At 39.9% G+C, this 13,107-nt stretch overlaps 1 protein-coding gene across 4 annotated transcripts in view; it reads right to left on the bottom strand.

The window, feature by feature from the left end:
• SMAP1 (small ArfGAP 1) overlaps positions 1-13,107 on the bottom strand; it is a 188,529-nt gene that overhangs the window by 115,972 nt on the left and 59,450 nt on the right. For all 4 annotated transcript variants that reach the window (XM_069599494.1, XM_069599492.1, XM_069599495.1 and 1 more), the window contains exon 2: positions 7,318-7,451. In XM_069599494.1, coding sequence (XP_069455595.1) covers positions 7,318-7,451 — 134 coding nt within the window. The remainder of the gene's footprint in view (positions 1-7,317; positions 7,452-13,107) is intronic.

Genomic DNA, 13,107 nt, shown 5'->3' on the forward strand with positions numbered 1-13,107 from the left:
CTATCAAGTCCCTTTTGCCTACTCTCTCTGATTGGGCCAGATCAGGAATTCAAGCTGAGCTGACAGAACTCAGTAAGGCTTACTGATGAAGATCAACAGAAACCCATGATTTTCGCTTCCTTAGAGAAAATACTTTTCTAAGAGAAACTAAAAATTTAAATGAAGACAAACTGGTTAATGTTATGACATAAATTAAACTAAAGGCTGCACCAAGTTACCTTACTGTAGGTTTCTTTGGGAATGACAAGGTTATCAGAGAAATCTCTATGCATTTAGCTGGTGATTTTCTCCTTATGAAAGAAAATAAGAAGAGCAAAAAAGTTTATCCAAAACACTTTTAGAACCTGTCTTTCTGATTTAACCCAAGAATCTTGTCACATTCTTTTGAATCATTGGAGATTTCAGAGAAGTCTTATCCTTTGGGGTAGAATTTGACTCTTGGAAAAATTTGAATCTCTTGGAAAAATCTGAATCACATCTGTAATTGTGGTATGTTGTTTTTATTCTAATGCATATAATGAAAATGATTTTTGAACTTCTGTGGCAACCAAATAAGATTTGAGCATACCACCCAAGAATCTCAAAAATGGAAGAGAATTTAGTCACTGAGCCTGCTCCTCACCTGCCATCCAAGGCTTGAACCCCACCTGCATCTCCAGGTGCATGTCCAGCCTCTGCACACACCATCCCAGTGATGGCAAACTCCAAAGGCAATTCATTTCAGTTTGGAACAGTCTCAACACTGAAAAATACTGCTTTCTAGTTTCAGCACATATTAGCTTGGAACATCCATACACACTAGCTTAAGTCAGACTTCCTATGGCGGCTATACTTTTGGAACTTTACAAGTATAAAGGAACACAGGGAGAAAAGGACAAAAAATGGAAAGCAACAGAAGCAATGAAAAAATTAAGAACTGATGGGAAAAAAACGCACAGGAAAGCAAGCCAGTCGAGACAACCAGATGACTGTTTAAATTTTAGATGCATCACCCAACAGGTAAACAGACACCTACCAATCCCAACATTTCTGAGTCCACACATCAATTCCTATGACTGCGGCCAAAGCTTCCCAGACTGAAACACTGAAACAGTTTAATGAGCCCTTTTTGCCTGTTTCTGTATAAAACAGCTAGGCGTCACTGATGCTGGTAAAGAACAACAGTTAACGATATTCTGCTCTTTATTCTACTCAAATGTATCATGTTATCTAGCAAAAAAAAAACCGCGTACCTAGTTGTATCTATTCCTTTCTCTTAAAGTCTATCACAGTATTAGCAGTTGGCTTTCTTTTTTTTATGAAAAGCATTTTTCACAAAGCAACAAGATTTTTTATTATTTCACAAGAGTTCTTGAAACACAAATATGAATAGATAATGTACGCCCATGCTGAAATTCCAGTGTCATGGAATCAACTGACAGGGCTAACTCCAGCCTCACCGAACATACTTGGGAAAATTACCAAATACCATGCTAAGGATATTCACATTGGAAAAGATTCTGATGCTGGGATAGACTGAAGGCAGGAGAAGGGGATGACAGAGGCAGAGACAGCTGGATGGCATCATTGACTCGATGGACATGAGTTTGAGCAGGCTCTGGGAGTTGGTGATGGACAGGGAGGCCTGGTGTGCTGCAGTCAATGGGGTCGCAAAGAGTGGGACACGACTGAGCGACTGAACTGAAGCTAAACTGAAGGATATCCAAGGTTTGTTCAGTTCAGTTCAGTCGCTCAGTCGTGTCTGACTCTTTGCAACCCCATGAACCGCAGCACGCCAGGCCTCCCTGTCCATCACCAACTCCCGGAGTTCACTCAGACTCACGTCCATCAAGTCAGTGATGCCATCCAGACATCTCATCCTCAGTCGTCCCCCTCTCCTCTGCCCCCAATCCCTCCCAATATTAGAGTCTTTTCCAATGAGTCAACTCTTCACATGAGGTGGCCAAAGTACTGGAGTTTCAGCTTTAGCATCATTCCTTCCAAAGAAATCCCAGGGTTGATCTCCTTCAGAATGGTTGGATCTCCTTGCAGTCCAAGGGACTCTCAAGAGTCTTCTCCAACACCACAATTCAAAAGCATCAATTCTTCGGCACTCAGCTTTCTTCATAGTCCAACTCTCACATCCACACATGACCACAGGAAAAACCGCAGCCTTGACTAGATGGACCTTTGTTGGCAAAGTAATGTCTCTGCTTTTCAATATGCTATCTAGGTTGGCATAACTTCCAAGGAGCAAGCGTCTTTTAATTTCATGGCTGCAATCACCATCTGCAGTGATTTTGGAGCCCCAAAAATAAAGTCTGACACTGTTTCCACTGTTTCCCCATCTATTTCCCATGAAGTGATGGGACCAGATGCCATGATCTTCGTTTTCTGAATGTTGAGCTTTAAGCCAACTTTTTCACTCTCCTCTTTCATTTTTATCAAGAGGCTTTTTTTTTAGTTCCTCTTCACTTTCTGCCATAAGGGTGGTGTCATCTGTGTATCTGAGGTTATTGATATTTCTCCCGGCAATCTTGATTCCAGTTTGTGCTTCTTCCAGTTTAGCGTTTCTCGTGATGTACTCTGCATATAAGTTAAAGAAGCAGGGTGACAATATACAGCCTTGACATACTCCTTTCCTATTTGGAACCAGTCTGTTGTTCCATGTCTAGTTCTAACTGTTGCTTCCTGACCTGTATATAGGTTTCTCAAGAGGCACGTTTCTTAAGGTATGATAAATTCATGAATGCCAAAGGTTTCAAATAGAAAATTTAAAAGAACTGATACTTTAAAGAGGTCACTACTAGAAAGAGGGGGAAATCATCCGCACAGAAAAATAACAACTGAATCCATGAGAGTAACTGAGTTTTCCCTTGGAGCAAGACAAATGAGCAAAAAGGCTAAAGGCAAAACTGCATAGGGAAAAGCAGAAAAAAAAAGTTTAAAAAAAAGAAAAACACAGCAACTAAATAATGAAACAAAACAGAGGATAAAGGTTAGTAATTTTAGATTCTCTTACACAGAAAAAGCTTCAAGAAGGCAGTGAGGCGTGTCAGGGAAGCAGGGACCACTTGGGTGGCATGGACATGGCCACAAGCGTTAACTGCGCCCTTTGTGAGCACAGACCCAGCAGAGCGGCGGAGTAAAGGTGAGTCAGCAGAGGCCAGTCGGGTAGAGGAGTGAGACAGCAGGGAGAGACCCTGCTCAAGAAATCCAGCTCCTGCAAGAAGGTCAGGGCGAGCCCCTGGAGGACAGTGGCTGGCACTGTGAACAGTCGGTGAACGCTCGCTGGTGAACAAGTGAGTGAACCGGCATCGCGGGGTTGAGGGCTGTCTGTCGAGGGTCAAAGGCTACAAGGCAAACTTTTGTGGAGGCAGGGGGCAAGACAGCAGGTTTCAAAGAGGAAGAAAGCATTTAAAGATGCCTCCAAATGAATATAACTTCTTTAATTAGGTAGAAAAGCAGAAAGGAAGCTGAGAATGGAAACAAAGGCCGAGAAACCAGCACCACCACCTTCTCCCACTCTGTCCCTAGAACAAGAGAGCCAGCTCCTGAAGTTAGAGCAGAGATGCTCGGAGGAGGGTGGACAGAAAGCGAGAGTAAGGAAAGCCTCTGTTCTTCTGATGCAAGAGCAAACAATGATGTGAGGAGAGCTCAGTTCAAAGACTTCTCCCTCTGGGCCAAAGTGTGGTCAAAGCCACAGTACAAAGGGGCAAGGTATAAAGACATGGAAGGAAAGTGCCTACAGAGCGCTGAAGGCAGGCGTACCGTGCCTAAGGAGACTGGAATGAATGCACTGCAGTCGTGTGTGCTTGGTGCTCCACCCTGCAAAATGCCACGTACTGACACCTTATCAACAAATGTCACCAGGAAGTCCTAAACAAAGATCATGTGAGAGAATATTACTAAAACATTTACAGATTATAAAGTATGAAAAATGTTACCAAAAGTTACCACAAAAAGTAGTCCCAAAGTGACCATGGAAAGTGGTCTAAAGTTACCAATAAAAACACCAAATGCATGAAGTATACTTTCCAATGTGGACAAAGTCTCACTAGGATGTTTTATTAGGCAGCACAATTTACACAATTCTCTACAAAGTGAGCCAAGAAACTTTATTCTTTTCTAACCCTCATTTCTTTTTTTTAATTGTATTTTTTAATGAAAGTACAGTTGATTTACAATGTTATTTTCTGGTACACAGCAAGGTGAGTGATTGTTATACACATACACACACATATATACTATTTTTCATATTCTTTTCCACTGTGGTTTCTTATAGGAGATTGAGTATAGTGTTACACTAGGGCCTTGCTGTTTAGTGTATTCTTCATTTTAATTCCTTCAATACAGACAATGAAAAATGAATGAAGAATTTTTAAACAGTGAGGGGAAAAGGTAATCAAGACTTAGGATTAATGAACCAGTACAAAACTAAAAATAATACTTTTATAAATATGATGGCTTTTATTTTATAACACATTGATCCTTTCCAAAAATTTGAGAAGTACCCAACAATAAACCCAAGATCAAAGACATTTCATCTATGAACCACCATTCAAAACAAATTTTTATTATAATTTAAGGTGAATAACTCTATTTCCATACTAATAAGCTTTGGTAGATATATTATTTTCTTTTAAAAGGAAGCAGACAGCAATTCTAACACAGCTCTGACAGATGCCCTAAAAACTGACTCCCAGACACTATATATGTGGTGCGTATACAATATCATAGCCTCAAATTCCACCATTTTAGGTGAAGGGCTCGAGAATCCACAGATTTCAGCATGTGAAGGGGTCCTGGACCAGTTCCCCAAGGACACGGGTAAACAACTGTATAGACCTTTCCCAAGGTACATAAAACTCACTTTTACCTGTATTTGCTCTGTAATTATACCTCATTTTTAATACACTTTACTTTTTTTAAGTAAAATATAAAAGCCAAAGTTGGATTAAGATCCCATAGGCCACAGGGCAGCGGCCAAAGGAAAAAAAGAGACTGGGAAGATCCTCAAAGCAGCAATCCTGAGGCTCCTGCACAGCGAACAAAACAGACCAATCCCCTAGGAACTGACAAGCCAGCGTGACGGAGTGTTCAAGATGTGCTGGTCTGAAAAGAGCACCATACCGTAAATCAACTGTACTTCAACACCCAGTGAGCCCACTAGCGTTAGAACGCTGTGCCCGTATCACCCGTATTACCGCACAGCCGCGCCGGAGGGCACTGGGACTGCTGCCCCTCAGACACGGGCACCGCGGCACCCGAGGCAAGGTGCCCTGCCAGGACCGCCCGCGCTACCCCGGAGTCCGACTCCACAGACAGCTTTCTCAGCCACCCTGTTCTACTGCCTCTTGGGAACCAGCTGCCCAAACAAAGCTTGTGCTCCTCAGTATGGAGTCTTGGGGTCTTTATCAACCACTGTCTCTTTTTCAGTACACAGCAGTCCAGAACTGATTTTAAAGAACAACTCTGGCTCTGCCTGCAAGCACTGACATGGCCCACACAAGAATACCGGCGGGCTCACCTGTCCTTGTGACTAGGCTGACCCACCCTTCTTTTCTTTAAAGTGAGCCTCACTGTCTTCTCAACTTGATTTCGCAGGCACGCACTCTAACCTCACTCTCCTCAACTGCAGGAGGCGCCCTGAGGCTTATGAAGACACACAGCACATCCCTATGAGAAGTACTCGTCAAAAGTCTGGCATTCAAAAATAGTAATTCTTATTTGAAGAAGCTGACATACAAATAAGCGTTCAAACAGAACTTCAAAGACTGTACACTACTTAGTAATTGCTTTCAAGATCCTTACATATTTAATAAACAGTATCTTGCTTTATAACCTATCCCCCAGAAAACCAGTAAACTATAGTGCTCTGATTGGGAAGTTATGCCCTAAACTACTAGAAAAGAACAGCTGTCCACCTCAAAGAACCTGCTACTCAGCTCCTTTCAACAGCCTAGTTGAGAAAAATAATATTTCTGGAGAATTTAATTGTCTGGGGATTCCATGTTTTCTCCTTGATTTGAAATGAACCATTAAAAAGGCAACACATTTGGTCTTGAGTGTTCTGTATCTTCACAACCATTACAAACTCAAGTGACATTTTCAAGCTACACTTCATGTTCTCTTGATGACAACTTAAGAAACAATCTCATGAAAATCTGTTACCATAGTTACTACAGAGATGTTACTAAGAACACTGCCTTAAAACAAAATGTTCAAAAAGCTCTGCTTCCTTAAGTAAATTTTCTCAAGGATCTCGAAAAGACAGTTGCATATTTCCTTTTCAATTCTAGCCAACAAAAAGTTAAAAAACTAACCCAAGACTAAACTAATTAATTACGCTTGACTTTATGTCCTGAAGATCTCTATCCTATTTTTTTTCCTTTGAGTATTTTTGAGGTTTAGTTTTTTAATATCAAAATTTTTGCTACGTCTAGTATTTACTTTGGTATAAATGTCTTCAGTATAGAAGCTGTACTTTCTTTAACCAAGTCTATGTACCTTTTTTAATGATCACTCTCTCCCAGCACTCTATTCTGTAATTTCTACGCTTACTTCACATATCCATGTCAATTTGTGTCTTATATTTGTTTTATGATTGTGAGCTATATGTGTATATCACTGAGGTTCAACTACATACACTTGTAAAGTTAGATTTCATGCTGACTATAAGTAATTTGAAAAGGGTATAAGAAAAAGACATGAAATTTCACTGTGAACTATAAATATAACCAGTAGAAATAATCATTTTTACATTAGCAATTAACCTTAAGGATTAGAAAGTATGATTTTGAAAATTTAATACTGTCACTAGAAAAATGGCAAGCCCTTAAAAGTGTAAATTTATCTCTAAAAAACTAAACCGCTCCAAACAAGTCCAGTCACAAGAAGAGCACTGGCTAAATGGGCTGTCTTCCAGCTCCTATGACTTGTCTGAGAGTGGAGAACGCCCACTCCTGCACGGAAGGAAGCCCTTCCTTCCCGACAGAGGCGGTTTGCTCTTCGTCTTTACTCAGGCGCCCTCTACTGACTGCAAAGCAAAACAGACTACGGAATTATACCCGCAAATCTCATCAGCACAGGAAAAGAATTTATTTTTTAAATACTTCAAAAGCAACATTTTAGATAAAACTACATTAAAAATTGACTTACTACAGAACCAAGAAAAAATAAACATCTGTGAACTGACAGTTCAAGGTAACGCTCAAATTTTCTATGTGGCATATACCATGTTTCATTACACTACTTTACGGTGTTAATCCTTAGATGCAAAAAGGATTAAAGCTCTTAAATCCATTTTAAATAATTTCTCTGTAGGGGAATGTTTACCTGGATCTGTTCTGGTGTCCACTGGTCTAGGTTGACTGACTTGACCCTGGATATATGAACCCCAAGATTCCTATGGATGCCAGCACATCTGATGCAAATAAACACACCAATATTCCAGGAAGCCCATCGAGGACCTGATTGCAGAGAAGAAACAAAGAAAAGCTAGCATTAAAAACTAAAAAAATATCATAACAGCATATAAGAAGCATTCTGGTTTTTATACAATCATAATGTAGGGTTACAGAATTCACAGGCTCAAATTTTCAAATGGCACAGCAGCAGCTTGCTAAGAAGACTTGTCTTGGTTGTGCTAAAAGGCTATAAATCAACCTTCAAGAACTTTAATCAGTTTGCTAATTTTGCCTTCCTAGGAACTTCCCCTAAAATCTAAGAATTTAAAACTACTTTATGTGAACAGTTATTTCACTAGCATATTTGATTCAGGTGTAGTAACAGCCCACAGTAAAGTTAAGACCTTTATTAAATGTGTTGGGTATTGTTTAAAAAGACTACCAACAAGTAAAAATCAAAGAGGTTTTCTAAAATGAAACAGAAATTACTAAAAAAACAGACAATGAACCTAAATAGAAAAATGGACAAAAAAGATACAAATGGGTAATCTACAGAATAAGAAATGTATGGCCAACAAACGCATAAAAATATGTACTCTCTCACTGGTAACTGAGGGAAAATGCCCTTTAAAACTATATAATACTTCTACTTTGCAATCAACACCTTGAGGAGGGGAACATTTTTATCAATTAATATGATTAATAATTATAAGACTAAAAAAGGACTGCCTCAAGAAGCCTTTTATCAACATGAATAAATCTCAGATATAACCCTGAGATTAAGAAGTTACAGATGAACTGAGGTGTGTTACAAAATGTTAAGTCTTTGGGTCAAAAAACTGATTCAAACACCATAGAGAAACTCACCTAACTATGTAAGATACAAGCCTTAGCTTTACTATTCTTCATACCTTTGACTGTACTACTTCTTGATAATTTTAATTCCTATGATTATCTTCACATACTGCTCGTACAATTAAAGTAAAATGGAAAATAAAAGTAATATCTGGAAATTATATCAAATATTCAGAAGCTCATATATAAGATTTCTCTAAATGACTTGATTATGAAAAATACAGTAAGAGATTAATAAAAATCAAGTTTTTTTTTTTAAATTTAGGTTTTCTTCTGTTTAAGTACATACTTTTTATCTAAAGATGAGAATCTACAAAATAACATCGAGGCTAAAAATTTCAATGTAGTTAACACTAAACACATTCTCCAAAAATTCCTTAGGAGAGAGGTTATGTAAAACAGACAAACATCTGGGACATGCTCTATTTAAGACTCTATTTGACTACCAACCGTGTCAAAATGAGTTAGCGGTCAAAAGACCACTGCTGTTCATGTACTGAGCCACTTCTGAGCTGCATAAATTACACTGGACCTAGTAACAGAGCTTAAGTTTCTCATCTGTTCAAAGGAGTTAGAATGGCTGTCCTCAATAATTAGGTGAGATGTTTACGGAAAATATTTTTAAAGTTTTAAAGCACTACTTAACGCAAGTTACTGCCATGTTAAGAAATTCTGATCATCAAAATATAACACTTTTTCCTCTAGAGAAGTTTCTATATTGGTCTGTAAAACAACTGTATCTTAACTTTCCTCAAAGTAACTCCTATAAAGGCAGTGGGTCCAGAGCATGATGAGCAAACAGAAATAAATCTTCAACACACTCCAAGAAGGGCTTCATTTTTGTGAAAATAGAATGATTTCCCTGGAAATAATCTGCCAGAACTTCAGCCAAATACAAATGGAAACCTTTACACGATTTCCTAATGTGGATGCTATGACTGAAAGAACTTGCATAATACGATGCAACTCTCCATGCGGGCACAAAACTGCAGTACCCAATACAGTGGTGCATTTTTATAACAACGAAAGATACGAAAGGGACTGAAAGGCATAAAGCCTTATGCAAGGATAATGCTAGCAGCAATATGAAAAAAAAGGCTATATTACTACTGAGCAAAAGCTAGATATAATTAAATGTTAAATGGTATTTAAATCTTATTAAGGCTATAAAAGTCATTTTATTGATTCCTACAAGGAAGAAAAAAAAACCTTGGTTATCATTTATGGGAAACTTTAGCCCCAATCATTTTTTATATATTGAAATAATAATGTAATTCTCTTAATGTATCTTTCTTTAGAACATAAACTATCATAACTGAACAATATAATCAAGAACTCCTAAAAATACTTTAAAAGTCTAACCAAAGTTACACATGGAACACGCACTCTATAAAATTAGCCCTGTAAATCTACCTGAAATTGCCTTGATAAAATAGTGGTTGCTTGACATGGCAGTCATTCAATTATCAATATGAAACTCTTCTTTTCATTCACCAAACAGGCTTCCCTGGTGGCTTAGTGGTGAAGAATCCACCTGCCAATGTAGGAGGTGAAGGTTCAATCCCTGGGTTGGGAAGATGCCCCCAGAGAAGGAAATGTCAACCCACTCCAGTATTTTTGCCTGGAAATCCTCATGGACAGAGGTGCCTGGAGGGCTACAGTCCATTGGGTCACAGAGTCGGACACAACTTATCGACTGAACAACAATAAATTCACTGAGTACTTACCAATTCTGTGCCAACTAAATGCTTTATAAGACCACTGACACAATGATAAAAGGCTAAGTTCTCACACTCAAGAGACAATACCAATTTAAATAGATGCAACCATTTTTTTAAAAATTGGTGAAATCTAGTCCAGTTCTAGAGAATAAACCCTTCCACCAACAATCTACTCTACTCGTACACACACAATACACATACACATGTGCTTACACGTTTCTCAATTTATGCGTATGTTTATCTTAAACAATATGACATGTCTATGCACACACATTCACACATACACAACACACCCGTCAGCAACAGTTTAAACAGTAGGGCACAACTCATTAATTTAATCTCAACCAGAATTTATTTGTAGAAGGAAAATGGTATAAGTGCATCAGACGAAGAGTAAATATAACTTTGTTAAAACTTTTAAAAAATCAGTAAGATACATATATATGTACAGACACACATACACACAAAAATCAGGTCATATTATAAAATGCTGTTTCTCTGGGTCAGAGTCAAGCAAGGCTGAAAAACACTACAAAGAAACTCATAAATATACTCAAGAAGCTGTGTAACCAGAATATTTACAGTAGCATGATTTGTAAAAAGATTGACAACTTAAATGTTCACAGTACGATTATCTCTATACCACAGAAAATTATACAACAATGAAAATGAACAGACTGCACGTATCAACCTGGTTAAATGGGACATTTTAGCACAAGGTGATATATATAAAGGCTTCCCTGGTGGCTCAAATGGTAAAGAATCTGCCGGCAACGCAGGAAACCCAGGTTCGATCCCTGGGTCGGGAAGATCCCCTGGAGAAGGGGCTACACGCTCCGGCATTCTTCAGGGGCAAGGAGACAAAGCCATGGGAAGGCAAGCAGGTCTCACAGAGGGCGCCAATCTTGAAACGAAGCTTACACGCTGGCCGGAGCCACTGACACAGAGTACACCAGGACACATCTCAGCAAAGGCTGAATAAGGTGAGGGTGGTCAGGGGAGTCTGGCAGAGCAGAGGGCAGGGCGTCAGAGAACTGGGGACCTTTCAGGAGCTGACAGAGGAGCCATATAATAAAGGCCTCATGCGGCAACAGAGGGGCCGACCCTGGCCCCCACGGAGAAGACCTCAGTCCTCGTCCAAGCGGACCTGGCCTTCCCTGCTTTTGCACGTTGCCCCCTCTGCCCCAATGCTTCCTGCAGGCTGTGAGGTGCCAGGCTCGCTCCGTCACATGCCACCTGCTCTGGGCAACTTTGCTGACCCCTCCAGCCACAGCTGCCTCCCCCGGCTACACTCCATCACTCATAACAGGACAGTCTCCCCTGAAGTCTACGTAAAAATCTAAAGTAAACAAAAAGACAGATACAGGCAAACACAAATAGATGAACAGCTGGAGGGTCTAATTATTTCAGCAGCTAAGTTTCAAAACAAGAAAAGTTAAAGAACTGCATCAGTTTCAGATCAGTGTCTCTCAAACTCTAAGGCGCATGCATGTAGTGGGGGACACGATGAAATCTGGCGGCCCCAGACAGTGCCTGAGACTCTGCAACCTGACAAGCTAGCCCAGACACCAGTGCTGCCATTCACAGGCCACAGGGGCAACAGCAAGACCCAGACTACTTTGTATATAAAATGTCTCACAGATAAAACAGTCCTTTTTCTTGCTGAGAGCATCTATCTGCATTTGCTCATATGTGTTCTGTCCTTTTCTTCTTCCCATTTTATGCTTTTTCTTGTTTCTTTTCATGTTGTGATTCTGTTACCAAACTGAAGTAGCTACAGTTATTTTTACCGCTTTCTTTTCCTTTAACCTTTATGCTATAGTCAGAGAAGGCAGTGGCACCCCACTCCAGTACTCTTGCCTGGAAAATCCCATGGACGGAGGAGCCTGGTGGGCTGCAGACCATGGGGTCGCTAAGAGTCGACACGACTGAGTGACTTCACTTTCACTTTTCACTTTCATGCATTGGAGAAGGAAATGGCAACCCACTCCAGTGTTCTTGCCTGGAGAATCCCAGGGACGGGGGAGCCTGGTGGGCTGCCGTCTCTGGGGTCGCACAGAGTTGGACACGACTGAAGCGACTTAGCAGTAGCAGCATGCTATAATGGTTTGACAAACTATTCTGATATAGTCACAATTTTATATCTGCCACCTTTACTCAAAGTTTTGTGTACATCTGCATTTCCATTTCAGGTAGAAGAGTCCCCTCCAACATCTCTTATAAGGCAGGTCTGCTGGTCATAAACTCCCTCAGCTTCTCCCTGTCTGGGAAAGCATTTATTTCTCCTTCATATTTGAAGGGTAACTTTCCTGGGTAGAGTAGTCCTGAGTGACAGTTTTTCTCTTTCAGTGTTCTGAGAATGTCATTCCACTCTCCTGGTCTACAGAGTTGGTTTGGTCAAACTCCAGGAGATGGTGAAGGAAAGGGAAGCCCGGCATGCTGCAATCCAGGGGATCGCAGAGTCAGACACGACTGAGCAACTGAACAAGTGAGGGTTCCTCTGCAGGCAACCATCCTTTTCTCCTTGGCTGCTTTAAAAGTCTTTTTTTGAGATATACAGATGGCTAACAAACACATGAAAAGATGCTCAACATTGCTCATTATTAGAGAAATACTAATCAAAACTACAATGAGATACCACTTCACACCAGTCAGAATGGTTATCATCAGAAAGTCTACAAAGAATAAATGCTGCAGAGGGTGTGGAGAAAAGAGCACCCTCCTACATTGCTGGTGGGAATGTAAAATTGGTACAACCACTATAAAGAGCAGTATGGAGGTTCCTTAAGAAACTAAAAATTGATAAAAATAGAACTACCGTATGACCCAGCAATCCCACTCCTGGGCATATCCAAAGAAAACAATAATTCAAAGAGATACCCCAGTGTTCACTGCAGCACTGCTTACAACAACTGGGAGAAGGAAGCCACCTAAATATCCATCAACAGAGGAATGGATAAAAAAGATGTGTTACATTTACACAGAGGAATATTACTTAGCCATAAAAAGAATCAAATCATGTCATTTGCAGCAACATGGATGGACCTATAGGAGTCAGAGAAAGACAAATATCTGATACCACTTTTGCAGAATGTAGAAAAATAATTAAATGAACTTATTTACGAAACAAAGTAGAGTCACGA

The sequence above is a fragment of the Ovis canadensis genome, chromosome 9 (assembly GCF_042477335.2).
Source record: "Ovis canadensis isolate MfBH-ARS-UI-01 breed Bighorn chromosome 9, ARS-UI_OviCan_v2, whole genome shotgun sequence".
NCBI classification, from domain to species: Eukaryota; Metazoa; Chordata; class Mammalia; order Artiodactyla; family Bovidae; genus Ovis; species Ovis canadensis.